The 18,100-nt window shown below is 39.7% G+C and overlaps 1 protein-coding gene across 1 annotated transcript in view; it reads left to right on the top strand.

Moving 5' to 3' along the window:
- ADCY7 (adenylate cyclase 7) overlaps positions 1–17,305 on the top strand; it is a 119,478-nt gene extending 102,173 nt beyond the window's left edge. The window contains 14 exon segments of the mRNA XM_030582267.1: positions 563–660; positions 2,290–2,374; positions 4,445–4,582; positions 5,570–5,632; positions 6,468–6,530; positions 9,086–9,258; positions 10,714–10,795; positions 12,631–12,786; positions 13,555–13,701; positions 14,230–14,337; positions 15,728–15,842; positions 16,543–16,667; positions 16,761–16,864; positions 16,866–17,305. Of these exon segments, the coding sequence (XP_030438127.1) occupies positions 563–660; positions 2,290–2,374; positions 4,445–4,582; positions 5,570–5,632; positions 6,468–6,530; positions 9,086–9,258; positions 10,714–10,795; positions 12,631–12,786; positions 13,555–13,701; positions 14,230–14,337; positions 15,728–15,842; positions 16,543–16,667; positions 16,761–16,864; positions 16,866–16,902 (1,494 nt within the window). The 3' untranslated portion in view covers positions 16,903–17,305.
- The last annotated feature ends 795 nt before the right edge of the window (positions 17,306–18,100 follow it).

Here is an 18,100-nt window from a genome sequence, read left to right as displayed (position 1 = left end):
CATGATGAATATGTATATTTTATGTGTGTGTGTGTATATATAGTAAAACTTTCATAGTCTTCTCAGTTTGAGGCTGCATCAGTGTCGTCAAGGTTTCAGTTGAGTTTTGGGTAGCATTCAGTTAAATGAACTTCTGCTAAAACTTTTTCTTCTAGTGTCTCGTGTGGTAGTTTAAAACAGATTTCACTGTGTGTGTATTAATCTACTCACACAGGACGGGGCCCCCAATTACTATGATAATATAAATAGTCATGTAATCAACTCTTATAGTAAGAGTTTGGAAGCTGTGCTGACTTTCAGGTTGTGTAATAATCTGTTGTGCAGTTACTGCACCTCGTTAGGTGTCCCCAGCTGGTTAGAAACTGATTCTTTTGGACTGGAGTCTTTTTCTTCAACGGTGCCTAAATGTACATATTCTCTGGTTGGTTGGTTTCTCTTCACATTCTTGGCTTAACAGTGTAGTGCAAAGATATTTTGTGGTAGAATTAAAAAACACAAGTAGTAGATTACAAAAACTAACTCTAGAATTATCCTTATTAAATGATTACAATCTTTGTTTCAGTATCGCACCATCCCCATCCCCAGACTGAGGAGTTACTTTGCCTGTGCCAGTATTGTGTTGCTCTGTATATTTGTGATACAGATGTTTGTCATGCCAAAGTAAGTCTGTGGTGTTTTGCACTTCTTTACATTTTAAATGGATTCTCTGGATAAAATATTGCTTGCATGTGAGCAACACCTTTAGCTCTTCCAGATCATCTTTAAGGGCTGTAGTTAAGGCTGTCTACATGTAAACTGCTATAGCAGTGCTTCAATGTAGAGATGCACTACTGTGATGGGAGGGGTTCTACCTTAAACCTAGAACTGTCTACACAACGGGTTTGATAAGTTTACCTACGTCGTGGATTTCTCATCTCCCTGCATGACATGGCTGGGTTGACCTAACAAGTTACATACACACAGACATATTCATTCTTCATTGTGACATACTCTTTGTTAGTAGGGTGCATTCATAGGTAGTTTTGCACTTGAGCCAGGACAGCTGCATTAATCTAAGTGGAGAGTATTTCCGTAGTAGTGTGTTTTAGTTGTGGTCACTACACACAGGGAGAAGATCTGTTAAGTAAGGAAGTGTATTTTAGATTGTTTTTCTGACCATCACCTTAATAACCGAAGATGAACAAAGGAGAGTAGGGTTAGGCAGTTCAGGAGGGTTTGAAGCCTGATTTTGATGTGGAAAGAAAGAGAAAATCAGTGAAGGGGTTTGAATATGTGAGTGACTAGCTCAACGATACAGTGTAATCTTAGGGGACTACTGTAAATTCATATTGGGAAACTACTAGAAGTTCTTAGTGTTGCATTCATTAGAGGAAGTTAGTTGCAGCAATGGCATCTTGTATAGACTGGTGATAAGATTTGCGGAGGCGAGTGAAGACACAGTAGATCAGCAGAGATGGCCCCCATTTTGACAAAGATTTAAGCAGTCAGGATGGAGACACCTTCAGAGATGCTTGGAGGAGGAAGACCAAATATGGTAAGAGTCTGGATAATGGGGGAGAAGGACAAGACACCTGTAATTGGCTGTGAAGCACTAAGGAAACTCTCACCACAAACATCTCTTGTAATGATGTCAGGATTATGAATTGGGTTAGTAATATTAGCTCTAGTATTGCTATCCGATCATGGATACCATTATTAATATAGTTGCTTAATATGATTCTAAGGCCAGAGACTAGGCTGTTACTCAAATACAAAAAAGCATCACTGAAGAATATTTGAGCCTAAAATACAAAGATGAGAAACTGTTAAGAGGACAATTACTAATAAAAGAACGATATCTTCACTGAGAGCACATGGCGAATATGCCTCATGCTCCCTTTTCTTTGAGAGGAAAAGGAGACATGATAGAGGAACTTGAAAAAAGGTTTGTTAAATGGCTCTTTGTCACAGCTGGGAGACAGCTGACTTTCCCTGATCTTTTACATTTTCTGCCCTATCTGGTTTTCTCTGCTATGACACTAATGATGGCTGTGTGGTTTATACACGGGGTAATAGCACATGATTTGAATGAGAGAGTGGAATACCTGAAAGTGAATCTTTGCCAAGAGAGGGCAATAAACATCCATGGAAGGCCCTTTCTCATGATCATTTAATGCCAAAAGAACAGCAATGATACTTATTTTAGTCATGGGAAACTGCATTAGTGAGTGTTGCTTGGTCAGTTGCAATTTGACTAAGACAATATGCATAACACTTCGGTTTAACTTTGTTCTCCTCTCTCTTTTTTAGAACTGCAAAACTAGGACTTTCATTTGGAATTGTAGGAGTCATAATTGGGCTTATTTTGTGTGTATGTTTTGCTGATAAATGCCTGGTAAGTAAAAACATAGGCCAACATTTTCAAAAGTGGATGGCTAAAGTTTGGGATTTACATGTAAATGACCTGCTTTTTCAGAGGTGCTGAGCTTTCATAAGAGTTGCTGAGGCTCAGCACTTCCCGCAGTCAGGACATTTGTATTTAGGTACCTAAAATATAAATTTATGGGACTCAACATCCGGCACCCGCATTTGAAAATTCTGATCATAATTCTTACATGCTGTTATACAGCTGTAAACACACTTCTAACTGTATTTTTAAAAAGCCCTTTCTGTTCTTGCATTTGTATTTTCTGGGGGTTTTACCCTATGTAGTGGTAATCCTGGTTATGGATCCTGTAGTTTTCTATGTTGAAACTGGCATTAAAGTGAAAGGGAATTTTGAGTGCATATTGATTTTAGGACTAGATTGACTGTAAGAATTCATAAGCAATAAGAAAAATGCAAATCCATGAAAGTTGTAATGGTGGCTATTCCATAGCTGGCAGAAGAGTAACGCTTTTAAAATTGGACTTAAGTAAACCTAGAATTCTAGAAAGTAAAATGTCTGGTTTTTTAATCGACTCTGCTGTGGTGCACAGGTACATTATCAAAGATATGCAAACAGTGTTTTAAATAAAATTTAAAACAGGCTGCACAAAAAGAGAGTGCAATCCTACAATGTACAAAAAGAGACAACAGTCCAGCCTCCCCATTACCCACCCCCAAATCAGCCCTCTGTTTTGAAAATGTCTGGGAGAATGGGGGAGCATTACTGTGTGTTCTTAAGGTCACTGAACTTGGCTCTGGTGGACCAAGGAGGGAAGTGATTTTAAAGCTTTCTTGAGAATTTCCTGCCATCAGCCACTCCCTGCGTGGTGGTGGTGTCCTCAGCATTGCAGAGCTCTGCTACTATGAAAAAATATGTGGAAAGAGATGGTTCTCTTAGGCAGCCAGGGCCTAAGCCATTTAGAGTATGTCTACACTGCAATTAAAAACCTGTGGCTGGCCAGTGCCAGCTGACTCAGGTTTGCAGATCTCGGGCTATAGGGCTGTTTAATTATGGGGTATAGACGTTTGTGCTTGGGCTGGAGTCTGGGATCTAGGACCCTGCAAGATGGGAGAGTCCCAGAGCTTGGGCTGCTACCCGAGCCTGATCATCTACACAACAATTAATCAGCCCCTTAGCTGAGCCCGGGGAGCCCCAGTCAGCTAGCACAGGCCAGCCACAAGTGTCTAATTGCAGTGTAGGCAGACCCTTAGGCCAAAATACTGTATTCACTGCACCCTGATAAAAGAATGGTAATTTTGTTACAGGATTAAGTAGCAGACCCTTCTTGAATTGCACATGTTGTATTATGTAGTCTGCTGAGCCACAGGAGGGGAAAAAAAAGGAAGAAATCCATAATCAATATTGCATTAGGCTTGATTTTGCCAACCGGGTACTACGAAAGGACAGTTTGGATTCAGTATCCCAGAATAAGAAGCTTTTGTTCCATTGGCATAATGTTTGCATTCTGCATAGATGTATGTGTTAGCAAAGAGATTTTTTTTTTGCATAATAGGAAGTGCCAGTTTGGGGGTTTTGATGTTTGATTGGTTTATTTTATTTGGTCTCCTTTAAGTTGTTTGTTTTAAGTATAAAAGGAAAATTAGCAAATTTTACTGTAAAGAATTTAATACTGTTCTCTAGCATGTTTCATTAGGTGACATGAGGCTATTTTGAAAACATAAATTAACTGAGTCTCAGAAAACACCCCCCTGTGGAATAAGGAAGTATTTATCTCTGTTTTATTAATGGGGAAACTGAGGCACAGTTGTGATTTGTCCAGTATCTTTCAGTGAGTCAGTTCTGGAGCTGGGAATACAACCCAAGTGTCTTGGCTCTGTCTCTTGCTCTGACCATTAGAGAACAATACTTCTCTGTTTTTAACAGAGATAACATTTTCTTATGCCCTGGTGATTGTTTAATACTGTATTGAGTGTGCAATGGACAAAATGTTTTTTCTTGTACCTAGAATTATGACTCTTGGCACACTAAAGCCTCCATGTAATGCATCTTGTTAAGACAAACTTGTTTCCTTTACAGAAATGCATCTCAGAAAAATGGCCTTTATTGCGCCATGTTTGTGCTATTTCGGATAAGGTAGAAACAATGCCTCTAGTGAGACTCCCTTTAGCAGTCGTCACTATAGGTGTCTTGCTGGTTATCGCCATTTTTAATTTGGTAAGTACTTGCATTTATTTTTATTCTGCGCATTTTTTTCATTTTGTAACCTTTGCAGACTTGACACCCCACTCCTCTCCTAGCTCAAGTACCATGTTCTTGGCCCTATTTTCTGATGTTTAACTCTTCACTACTTGCTTTTAACATTGAGCTGATGTTCAGAAAGATAATGATGTATGTTGGGCAAAGTAGAATGCTGAGAAAAGACACCCAATTTGTAGAACCAGAAACCCATATATAATATCACATTCTCTTTGTTTCAGGCTGTTCATTTATAGTATCTGCTGGTTATAATTACTATTGCTATAAGAGAACTGCAGCTTTTTTATAACACAAAATTATTTGAGGTGTGAATGGGTAGTGGTTTTATGAAGTATAGGCAATACAGCACTTCATCATTGCACTAGCTAAGGTCACTGCTGGGGAAAACCAAGGAAAGTATGAATTGGACCGCTGTTTTAAAACAAAGCCATTATGGTATATTTATGGTCCTATTCAGGAGTGTTTACTCAATTGTTAGTCCCATTGTGGGAGTTCAGCTTGAATAAGGACTGCAGGATTTAGGATCTGATTCAATTCTCATTGAAATCCAAAGCGAGTCTTTTTATTGACTTCAATGTACATGTTGTTTTGGCCTTTTGGCCCATAAAACTGAAAAGCAAAAATCTGTTTAGAAGTCACCAAAATATTCATTAACAATTCTTCTCGCTTGGTCACCCAGCTCTGGAAACAGGTTCACTTTTGAAAAACATGTGTCAAGTTTTGACATGACCTTTTCTTGCAACCCCAGATCACTTTGCCAATGTGCCGCATGTGTACAGGGCATCATCATTGATATTTAACATTTATGGTTCAGTAGGGCCCAGAGAGCAATCAGAGCAGGGCCCAAGGGTGCTGGTGCTATTAGTTATGTAACCAATGACTGTCTCCTCACTCGCCCCCCCACCTGCTAATCAGCTTTTATATTCTTTCTTGGCAATGAATCAGCCCGCTGAAAAAAGTAGATCCATAAACGCTACTGGATCAAGTGATGAGGTTGTCACCTTCGTGGTGAGTAGAGCACCACTTCCATTTCCTAGATAAAAACAGAGACCTGGAATGCTCTGTGTAATATTGACAGCTGGCAGGTTCTCTGTAACTTCCCTTCTCTTTATGAAAATAGAGCATTTAAATGATTGATAATACAAAGGTTAACTCCTGTCAGTAAGCATTTCCAGCTGCTCTCTCTGACAGGAGGTGTAATTCCCTGCATTATGTGGGTTCTACATGAGGTGGTTTTGTATCTCATCTTTCTGGATTTTCCAGAAGTGTTGAGCACTCCTGACGCCAGTTGAAGTCGTTAGTTGTGGACATTCACCACCTTTTGAAATTCAGGTGTTCTTAAGGAACCAGTCTGGTACAGTACAATAGAGTGTATATTATTATCTATCTTTTAAACTTTATATAGAATCCTATTGGGCAATTTAATCTTTTGTTCAGTCTTGTAGATTTTTCAATTTATAGCCCAAACAGACAAGAATGTGTTTTAAAGGTGGGAAATATTTTAAAATTAAAGAATAATTAGCACTTACTTAAGGACTGACCCAATTCCCATTGACATCCAAAGGGAGTCTGTTCATTGATTTCAGGGGCATTGCGTTCAGCTTTTGGCACTTAATGTTCAGAAATGAAATTCTATTGAAGAGTCACCAGAATGGTCATGAACAAGTTTTCTCACTTGATTGCCCAGCTCTGAGCTAGGTCCGTTTTTGAAACATATGCTGCAAGTTCTGACATAACCTTTCTGTGCAAGCCCTCATCGCTTGAATGATGTGCTGTTTGCGTATGGGGCACATCCCATTCTGCTGCTAATCAACTTTTCCATTCTTTCTTGCCTGTGAATCAGGCTACTGAAAAAAGTACAGCTGTGGACTTTACTGGATCCTGTATTAAGGATGTCATCTTGCCTGTGAGTAGAACACCAGTTTTCTTCCAAGATTAAAACACACATATCTCAAACGCTGGGTTTAATATTGACAGCTGGCAGGTGCTTGGTATCTTCCTCTTGCTCTTCAAAAATATAGCTTTTTAATTATTGAGTGCACAAAGCTTCACCTCTGCAATTCCAGCTGTCCTGTCTATGATCAATCATACTAATTTTCTGCATTAGGTAGAATCTAAAGAAGATGCTTTTATAGCTTCTTTTTTTGGAAATTTCAGATTTTAAAAGAGCAAAGCTGGAATTTGAGAAAAGTAGTAAGAACACAAATGGTGGATATGACTGAAATATTGATGATTTATTGTACTGTAAAGTGTATTTGGGTATATTTATAGCAGGGGGGGAAAGGGTTTAAATGGTACATGGATATGCACTGACCTTTTGCATATATGATGTGTCTACCTGCAGCTGGAAAGGCGCTGCCTGAGTATAAACCCATCAAGACCCCCAGTTTGTACTGGGCAGTTAGCGCAAGCTGCCACCCATGTTACGCCGCTACTCTTAGCATGCTGGCTCAAGCAGAGCTAGAATCATAGAATATCAGGGTTGGAATGGACCTCAGGAGGTCATCTAGTCCACCCCCCCTGCTCAAAGCAGGACCAATCCCCAGACAGATTTTTGCCCCAGATCCCTAAATGGCCCCCTCAAGAATTGAACTCACAACCCTGGGTTTAGCAGGCCAATGCTCAAACCACTGAGCGATCCCTCCCTCCAGCTAGCATGTGTCTGTCTTCCTGCAGCGAGAAGTACCTTGCCTGCTGCATTGTTCACAAACCTATAGTGAATTTCACTCTTAAAGACCTGATGGAAACCTTGAGTGCTCAGCACCTTTGAAAATGTGACCCTGGGGTGCGTAAACAGGGGAATCTTAAGTAGGAGTAGAATGGTTATTTTACCTCTGTATTTGACACTGGTGCGACCACTGCTGGAATCCTGTGTTCTCAAAGAGCTCTATCTATTTTTAACAAAAAGAAAGGTGACTTGATTACAGTCTGTAAGTATCTACCCGGGGAACAAATAATTTAATAATGGTCTTCAATCTAGGAGAGAAAGGGTGTAACATGCTCCAATGGCTGGAAATTGAAGCTGGACAAATCCAGACTGGAAATAAGGTGTACATTTTTGTCAGTGTCCATTGTAACAATTTACCAAGCGTTGTGGTGGATTCTCTATCATTGACAGTTTTTAAATCAGGATTTGATGTTGATCTAAATGATCAGCTTTAGGAATTATTTTGAGTTTGTTCTGTGGTCTGTGTTATACAGAAGGTCAGACAAGATGATCACAGTGGTCCCTTCTGGCCTTTGAATCTATGAAAATCAGGCCCAAGATCTTTTAAGAGGACAAGTTTGGCCCCATACAATATATCACATGCTACTGAGCAGATCCTCAGCTGGTGTAAATTGTGATAGCCCTATTGATCTGCCTCTATATCTTTGTTATACCTGTTATCACTGTTATGGTACAAAGAGCTTAGTAATTTGTTCAGTGCCTTGTATATATTTTTCTCTTTTATACTCAAAAGAAACAAAGAACGTGATTATAAAACTGGTGAATATTTTGAAACAATACTTAGGACTTGCCTAAAATCTGATATAAAGCTCATTGAAGTGAATGGGAGTTTTTCCATTGACTTCACTGGGTTTTGGATCAAGTCATTAAAATTCTTTACCACATTAATGAAACCACCCAGCAGGTAGGTAAATAAGTAGTGGTGTATCTTTGTTTCACAGATGAGGAAACTGAGACACAGAGAGGCTGTGACTTGCTCGAGGTTGCAAAGGGAGTCACTGTCAGAAATCAGATTAGAACTCTGAGAGTACATCTACACTGCAAAAAACTCCCACCGCTGTGAGTCCCAGAACCTGGGTCAGCTGACTCGGGTTTGTTATTTCTAGCCACTCCTGCTAGGGGGCTAGAAATAGCAGTGGAGAGGTACCTGCTCAGGCTGGAGCCTGTGCTCTGAGGCTCAATGCCTTGCTCAGTTTCAGACCCAGGCTCCTGCCTGAATGGCAAAGTCTACAGTGGTACTTTTAGCTCCAAAGCACAAGACAGTCAGTTGACCCAGGCTCTGAGAGTCACTGCTGTGTGGTGTTTTTTTTATAGTGTAGTTGTATCCTGAAGTTCCCGGTTCCCAGCCTTGTGCTTAAGTCACTAGACTATGTTGTTTCTCTAAATTAGTCTTGATCTTCAAAACATTAATAGAAATCCATTTTTAAAACTAATAAGTTATGGGAAAAAAGCCTCTTGTCAAAAGCTCTTCGCTTTCATTTGTACAAGGTGTTGCTTAGCAGTTTTTTATATAATGATGTTTTATGCTGGATAAATCAAAGGATAAATTGGTGAAAGCTTAAGTTCTGTCTTTTAGTAGATTTTCCAAAAAACAGATTGTCTGACAACTGTTTTAATTCTTTACTGGATCTAAATTATGATAGCCATAAAATTCCTAGCCTTATAAGCAGTAAAATATACTTTGTCCCAAGAGTGTGAATTATTCAGCATCTCATTAATTTCTTCTGTTACAGTATTATACTTACTGCTGCATATTAGGGTTTATTGCTTGCTCTGTATTCCTTCGGATGAGCTTCGAACTCAAAGTTCTCCTTCTGTCCATCGCTGTTTCTGTGTACATCTTCCTCTTTAATACCTCAAACAACTTCATCGCAGGCTGCAGCAACGACAACAGTACCACTCAAAGGTATGCTATGAAGTCCCCAGTAATAGATAATAATTTTCCGTGAAAAGGGTTGGTAGATTCCTTCACTTTCATTGGAATTTTGAAGTACTGCAACACTTTGAGTCAGAAGCCATTAGGACATGTTTTTATATATCATCTTAGAGGAAAAAAAATCTTTTTCCAGACTTCCCATAAGAATTGTACCATGCATGGGTTGAGATGTGGGATGTGAAATTTCAGGGAGGCTGGTTTCTTTTTGGGGATTCTAGTGAGGGGAATTTAAAACCGAGCCTATAATGTGAAGCTGGCCTCAACTTATAAATTATGAAGGAGGCCGTTCTCCTCCATAAAATTCCAGTATTCTCCATAATATTGAGTTATTCAGTCAATAGATCTGCTTTAGCTGGTTCTTAAGTGAGCTTACTATAGCTGCTCATTTCACACATTTTAAAATAGTCTTTTAAAATAAACTTTACAGTGTAATAACCCTAAGATGTTTGGTACTTTGTACGCCACTTTCCATAGGGAAGTGTGGCAAAGTGTGGCACAGTCTAGGGCACTTTGTCTACATTGTACATTAAATCTTTAGAAAATGGTAGGACATTTAGATTCATGGTATATCCAGTATTTGTCCGGAGCTGATGGGGAGTGAGTATTTGTGGAGAACATGTGTTTGCCAAAGCAACACTAATCATACCACTTTTTATCAGCACAACAGTTAACTGTTGTGAAATTACTTTCCTGATTCCAAATACTTTTAAAAAACAAACATTTAGCTTCTCCAGTCTAATTGAACAGGGCAAAGAAGCCATAAAATAAATGGTGTGTACCATATGGGAAGCTTGGTGTGCTCATTTGCAAATCTTCTGGGTACAATCGTACAGTTGTTTCATAGCATGGCAGTTGTCTGAGCTGTGAGATCAAGCCAAAAGATAACGTGAGCATGCTGAGACTTCAGGCTGGTCTAACACAAACTGAACCAAAATAACTAAACCTGTTGTAATTCCCACTTTTAGTTATTTCAGTGAGTGGATTGGAAGTGTGACATGGAATTCTCGTATTCCAGAAAAAGTGCGTCCACTCAGACTTGCACCGAAATATCTAAAGGTGTGAACTACAGCAGATTTATTTATTTCAGCTCCAGATGTCTTGTAGACAAGCTCTTAGTCTCTGTCCATCACAAGCAAGTAAGCTGTTTCCTACTTTAAGCCTCTGTGGTTACGTCTTGCTGGGCAAAAAGGGGTGTGATTTTCAAATGTGTTAGCTCAGTATGATTGAAAAGCCCCATTAAGATGCAGACAAACAGCTAGGAAGACAGGACCCATAAGCAGAGGGACTACATTAAAATTGGGGGACTGTCACTTGTGTTGTTTCTGTTAAACAGTACTTTGGAACGCCAGGGGGTTCTGTTTCTAAACTTCCAGAGATTCCAAAATATTCAAAACAACAATTGTATGTTGCTTTTCTGTATTCCAGGCTTTTCATGAAAAATCCAATACTGATGTCTAACTTATACCTGGCTCTGTTTTACGTAACTCTGATCCTATTTTCAAGACAGGTATGGATAAAAAACAAAACAAAAATCCCACAGTCCTTTTCAATCAGTGGTAGTTGAGTTAAATAAAAGACGCCTGTTTTCTATCTCTGTAGTTTGTCCCAGACACCAAAAAAATCATTTTTATAATGTTTGGGAAAGAAGGGAAAGATTTTTACACATTTTTCAATAGTATTTTGGATTCTAACTCTGAAGACACAAACTTTTAAAAGTGGCTTCTGATATTCAACTCACAAAATGGGCACCCAAAATCTACATTGTTTAATCACTTTCAGTTGTATTTATAAATCATCTTCCACCCTTCTGGCAGGGTGGTTTGGGACAGTGCAATATTCAAAATAAATATACTTATTAAACTAATCAAAGTGTAATTATTAAATTGAATTATAATGATTAAATAAAAATACAGATTGCTTTACAATGATTTAGATAATGGCATAGAGAGTACGCTTATAAAGTTTGCAGACGATAGCTGGGAAGGGTTGCAAGTGCTTTGGAGGATAGGATTAAAATTCAAAGTTATCTGGACAAACTGGAGAAATGCTCTGAAGTAAATAGGATGAAATTCAATAAGGACAAATGCAAAGTACTCCATTAAGGAAGGAACGATCAGTTGCAGAGATAAAAAATGGGAAAAGTTACAAGAAGTCCAAAATAATGTTTAGTATCAGGTGACAAGACCTCCTGACCTAGTAATGTCAGAGTTACATCCCAGAATGCCTCCTATGAGGGAGAGAGATTAATATCTTCAGTCTTCTTGTTCCTTTCTCAATGGCCCATCAAATCTGGTGGCCTGTCATCTGGTGGGTGTCTTCCCAATACACAGCCAGTTGTAATTGTTACCTAGTCCATATTCCTAACTTTAGATATAGAAATGATACATGCATACAAATTGGATAATCACATTCAGTAAATCATAACCTTTCCAATGATATCTTACATGAGCCATCTTACATAAATTACATCTCAGTTATGTCATATCCATTTCATAAGGCTATTTCCATAAAAGCTATGGAGTGTAATGTCACAAGGACAAGAAGCAATGGGCTTAAATTGCAGCAAGGGAGGGTTAGGTTGGACATTAGGAAAAACTTCTTAACTGTCAGGGTGGTTAAGCACTGGAATAAATTGCCTAGGGAGATAGTGGAATCTCCATCACGGGGCATTTTTAAGAGCAGGTTGGACAAACACCTGTCAGGGATGGTCTAGACTAGATTCTCAAGCTTGGGCTGCCGCTTGTTCAGGGAAAGCCCCTGGCAGGGCAGGCCGGTTTGTTTACCTGCTGCGTCTCCAGGTTTGGTGCTCCAGGCCAGTGGTGGCTGCAGGAAGGGCGGCCAGCACGTCCCTCAGCCTATGCCGCTTTCTGTAGCCCCCATTGGCCTGGAGCGGTGAACCATGGCCAGTGGGAGCCACAGTTGGCCAAACCTGCGGACGCGGCAGATAAACAAACTGGACTGCCCTGCCAAGGGCTTTCCCTGAACAAGCGGTGGCCTAAGTTTGAGAACTACTGGTCTAGATAATACCTAGTGCTGCCATGAGTGCAGGGGACTGGACTAGATGAACTCTCAAGGTCCCTTCCAGTCTTATGATTCTATGTGCAAATTGAAATAGAGTACATGTGATGCCAGTTGAGTTGCATGCACAAGTGGCTGTTGGCTTGTATAGATGTGACTTCTGTTTTGTGCAGGTTTTCGGTCACAATTTCAGTGGCCATTGGGTCCGAAGTATCCTGACAAAACTTGGCTGTCACTGCCCCCCTTTTCACTTGGTTTGAAACTTGTAAACTCTTCTCTCAGAGCGGTGGGGGGATATTTTACTGTATGAATTCTTGTTTTCAGATTGAGTATTACTGTCGACTAGATTGCTTGTGGAAGAATAAATTTAAAAAAGAACATGAACAATTTGAAACCATGGAGAACGTAAACAGGCTCTTGCTGGAAAATGTCCTTCCGGCACATGTTGCTGCTCATTTCATTGGTGACAAATTAAATGAGGTATATTTAATCTACTCAACTGGTAAGAAGAATGGTAGATCAGACTCCTGTGAGAATGCCACCTCACCGCCCACAAATAGGTTACAAGCTACTGCTTGCTTCCTTTGTTCCTCCCTCTTCTTGGTCCATGATATGAAAATCCCATGGCCTTCCCAAGCCCAACGAGCTGCTACCCCTATGGCATTAAGAGGACTTCAGTTTAAATGAATGCTTGCTTTTAGCACTGGCAGGAGTGGGGCATGGAAATCCACATCAAAGATGATCATTAGCTTTGGCACTGATAATTGGTTTAGAAGTGACGTTAGGATTCACCTCTCCACCTTTTGACAGAGCTGATTCATTTAATTCCTATAAGGAGCTAGCTGAGGGGCAGACAGCATCCACTTGACAGCACCCTGATGGCAGATGAGAAAAGGGTACTGATAGCGGCGCTTCTTAGACCCTGCAGCTCACTCTGCCATCACCTCCATACTGAGTCACTGGATTGACTGAGCTGGGAGGATGGGGGCTATTGGAGCAGAGCGAGCAGTCACTGTGCAGAATGCACGTGGAGGTATCTGGTTGGATTTCATTCTCAGCCCTTAGAATTCTGATTCAATACAAATAGGAAAATGTGGTGGCCCTGTTAATTTTGCTGAATTCCAGTAGCTTAGCTTGGTTCATTTCTAGTCATAGTTATTTTTTAAAGGTACTAAAAGCTGAATGCAATTTTGGTTACACATTGTGGAGTTACAGGGTAACTGTGAAATTACTATTGCTTTCCAACAGGATTGGTACCATCAGTCTTATGACTGTGTCTGTGTCATGTTTGCATCAGTACCTGATTTTAAGGTGTTTTATACGGAATGTGATGTCAATAAAGAGGGACTGGAGTGCTTGCGGCTGCTGAATGAAATCATTGCTGATTTTGATGAGGTATTTCAAGTTTCAGGCAAACCTAGCTTGCATTTACATGATTACAATATAAAATGTCTCTCTAGAGCGGTGTTTCAATGTAGGAGCCATGAAAAGTGAAAAAAAATTTAGTAAGATGAACCAGGATTCTTAGTTCAGCCTAGGAAAGTGAAATTCTAATCATTTCCATCTGATGTACTCATGCGGTTAGACCATCTCACCCTTTAATAGTACGGTATAAACAAGGCCTAGTGTTTTTCCTCATGATGCAAATACTGATCTGTCTCAGATTTCATTACTGGGTTGCAGGATTTACTACATTTCTATAATGTGTGTCCAAAAAAGGGGGTGCGTGGAGGGAAACAGCAGCAAAAGAAATCTTCCACACTCTGTTATTTAAAATGTATGTTTTCTGCGACAAAGTGATGTAGTGTATCTAAAGATAAATCTTATGTATATGGTAGGGAATACAAGAACATTGGTGAGAACACATGCGGATATAAGGCATTAAGGTCTCAAATTATAATTCAGTTTCTTTCTTCCAATCAGCTGTTGTTAAAACCTAAATTTAGTGGTGTTGAAAAAATCAAAACCATTGGAAGCACTTACATGGCAGCAGCAGGCCTTAGTGTCGCACCAGGACAAGAGAACAACCAGGTATGATACCTTTTGGAAGTATAAACACATTTAGAATTCTACTTGTCCATATCGATGTAGGTGACAAAGTGTAGAGAGATGGGAAGGAAGATGAACGTTATCAGCAGTCATAGTCTCAGGTATGGAAGAAGAGGATAGGAAATATATTCTGAGGCTGTATTTTGTATTTTCACATTATTTATAATATATTTCTGAAATGTTCCAAAATTAAGGCTATAATTCCAATATTTGGGTTCTGGTGTAAAGAGCAAATACTGTGGTTTAAAATGTCACCAAGATGACATATGTAATGGAATTACAGCCCTACATACAGCAGAGAATTCACCACTCCTTAATACCAGGCCAGTGAAGCTGGTGTCAGCTATTTCCTTTAAGATCAGTTTGCTGTTTGCTTGTTTACAGCTGTTCCTACATTATTCTGCGAGTCAAAACACTGTGATTTTGACTAACTTTCATTTATCTGTAGTTCTATTCCTCAAGAGCAGATATTAAATTCAGATATTCTCTGATTTTGTTTAGCTGGGGATTGGTCCTGCTTTGAACAGGAGGTTGGACTAGATGACCTCCTGAGGTCTCTTCCAGCCCTGATATTCTATTATTCTAAATCCAAAACCAACGTTGTTTTTCTTTAAATTCTCAAGAATCTTTGGCTCCAGGAGCTTGAACGTTCCTGGATACATAACAAAATAGCTTGAATGGTGGGAAAACCAAGCGGCTGTTGATACCAAAGAATGAACAACCTTAGCCATGTCTGATTTGGATTCAGGATTTGATGGCAAATTGATTAATATAATTGTTATCTATACAGATAACATGGTATAACAATAAACTCAGATAGCAAAAATCAGATCTATATTTCAAACACCCTGTAGCTAAGAGGTGTTTAAAACCAGGCTTTTGGTTCAGGCCTATCATAAGGAAGAGGTTTTGGTGTGAGGAGTGAGAATACATGTGCTGTACATACAGGACACTTAATTTTAAATCTGCACTAAAGTATGAAAAGAGATGTAGAGCCAGGTTGTGAATACTAAGCAGAGCAGGCTCTCTGTTTGCCAGCCAGACCCAATTTACTTTAATATTCATTTTAATTATTGTGCATGTTCATGTGAACTGAGCTGATTGTGTAATGGTATCTTATTTCACCTGGGACTTGACATTGATTTGGACTCCAGTCTTTATAAATTGATATGTAATTAATTGATAGTACTGGACTTCATCAGAAACCAGCATTACAGTGACCACTGGCAATGCAGCAGCATGACACACAAAAACTGAACTGCTTTGGTGCTTACATCATTGTTCTTTGAGATGGACAGTTGCCATTCATTATACTGAGAGCTTGACATGATCTTCCATATTAAGGCATTAATATCCATTATAAATTACCTAGGACCAGGAGAGACAGCATGCTCAAATTGGGATCATGGTAGAGTATGGAATTGCCTTGATGAGTAAACTGGATGGCATCAACAGACATTCCTTTAACAATTTCCGCCTACGTGTTGGTAAGTTGAGTTTCATACAGGATGCGAATGCTACACGCTTTGCAAAAACTAGAGCTGGAAAAGGATTATTAGATGGTCAAGCCACTGGTCAGTGCTGAATTATTCTTGACACTGAACACTGATATTATGGTAATAAGCATAATATAAATACTGAGAAAGAACATTGTCTAGTCTAGCTTTTAAATGCGCCAAGCTGTGAGGTTCCACCTCTAACCTTGGAGTGTGGCTGTAGTCTCATCATCCTGATATTCCTGCAGTATTCAGGGATGTTTCTGGTGCTGGGTGTGGGAAAAGGGTAAATAATGCTGCAGCTGCAAATGGGGCAGAGAGGGAGAGCATGGTGTGTTTGCTGGTTGGATATGGGGGTGAAGAGTGCGCTGGGTAGTGTGCTGCTGTTGGCTCATTACATGGCAATTCTAGGATTGTTGTTAGACTGTTAACATTCTACATGAAGGAAGGGTGGACTTCTGCTTAAAGCACAGGTCGGTGAGATAGGAGATCTGGATGACACGCTCAGCTCTGCCACAAACTTCCCGTTACCCTGGGCAAGTCCCTTCCTCTGTGCTTCTTTATCCCCAAAGGGTGGAGTGAGGCTTTATTCGTTGCTGGTTATAAATCACTAAAGTGATCCTCTACTGGAAGGAGTTACTGAAGTGCAAAATTACATTAACTTTAATGGCACATACTTTTATTTCTGTAGGGATAAACCATGGGCCTGTAATAGCAGGTGTGATTGGTGCTCGTAAACCCCAGTATGATATCTGGGGCAACACTGTCAATGTCGCTAGCAGGATGGAGAGTACTGGTGAACTTGGAAAAATCCAGGTACAAAGTTGGGTATTCAGATGTTTCTGCTTAATGCTCAGAGTTAATTTCCATGGTGTTTTACAAGAATTTCACTATTTCTGTTTCACTCAGGTTACAGAAGAGACAAGCAAAATATTACAGGAACTGGGATATTCATGTGAATGTAGGGGACTCATTAATGTCAAAGGAAAGGGAGAACTAAGGACTTATTTTGTGTGCACAGATACAGCCAAATCCCAAGGTATTGGACTGAATTGAGTCTGTAACGAAGTTTGTCAAAATGTATTTTGAGCCACCACTTCCCTTCTGTGAAGTCTTAGAAATTCCCTCCTTATGTGAAGGAGATTATTCCAAATGTATGTGTCCTAATGGTTCCTCTGCATCTCAAGGTAGGAGAGTGACTTTAAATGATGTCTTAAAGTGCCTAGAAGCAATTGTTGGACTGCCTGTTTCTGGGATAATTTGACGATTTTTCTGGAATTGTCTTGCAGCATTTCCTAATATTTCCTTTCCTACATTCAATCTGGGAGACTAAAGGCCTTAATAGCACATGCAGATGCACTATTGAACTAATTTCCCAGTTAAAACAGACATTAGGAAAAACTTCTGACTGTTGGGTGGCTAAGCACTGGAATAAATTGCCTAGGGAGGTTGTGGAATCTCTGTCATTGGAGGTTTTTAAGAACAGGTTAGACAAACACCTGTCAGGAATGGTCTAGTTATTCAGTAGTCCTGCCTTGAATGCAGGGGATTAGACTTGATGACCTCTTGAGGTCCCTTCCAATCCTATATTTGCGATTCCATTGTCTCATTCTTTGTCAGATCTGCTAGCAGTGTGGCACTTCAGAGACCTTAAGAAAAAGTGACAGTATATTTGGACCCTGCATATATGCATGGTCTTTAGTGCAAAGCTGTTTTCAGGACAAAAGGAGAGACATAAGCGAACTACAGTTTATTATATGGTGATTATACGCTGTCTCCTTTTGGAAAGAGTAATTGCGCAATAATTCAATGTCCCCTGTCCCTTTACCACAAACTCATGCCTCCCTCATACCTATAGCTTACATTATGTAAAGCTTTTCTTGATCAGCAGTTGTACAGGAAATTATTTTTGTCTGAAATTGGTTGAAAATACCTCTATTATGGATACAACCCATGTTGCTCTCTTTACCCTGCTTTTCACTATACCAAGGGACAAACCATATTTTATTTCTTAGATGAGATGAAAACTGTTTTAGTACATATTGGAAGTAAGCCACTTTGACCTTCAGAATTAGTCTTTTGACTTTGAAGAAATCCAGACTATTTCCAGAGAGTGAAAGCCCATTTAGGGATGTGCATGTTGCAGTGAGACAGTAAATGTTAGCAGCACAGAAATGTGAATATTGCATTTGCTGCAATCATGCCCTTTAACTGGGTGTATTTATACTGTGTTTTGTGAGGTTCTCATT

This window comes from Gopherus evgoodei, chromosome 12, assembly GCF_007399415.2.
Source record: "Gopherus evgoodei ecotype Sinaloan lineage chromosome 12, rGopEvg1_v1.p, whole genome shotgun sequence".
Classification (NCBI taxonomy): domain Eukaryota; kingdom Metazoa; phylum Chordata; order Testudines; family Testudinidae; genus Gopherus; species Gopherus evgoodei.
Note: the sequence above shows the minus strand (reverse complement) of the source record. Positions and strands in the feature narration are given on the sequence as shown.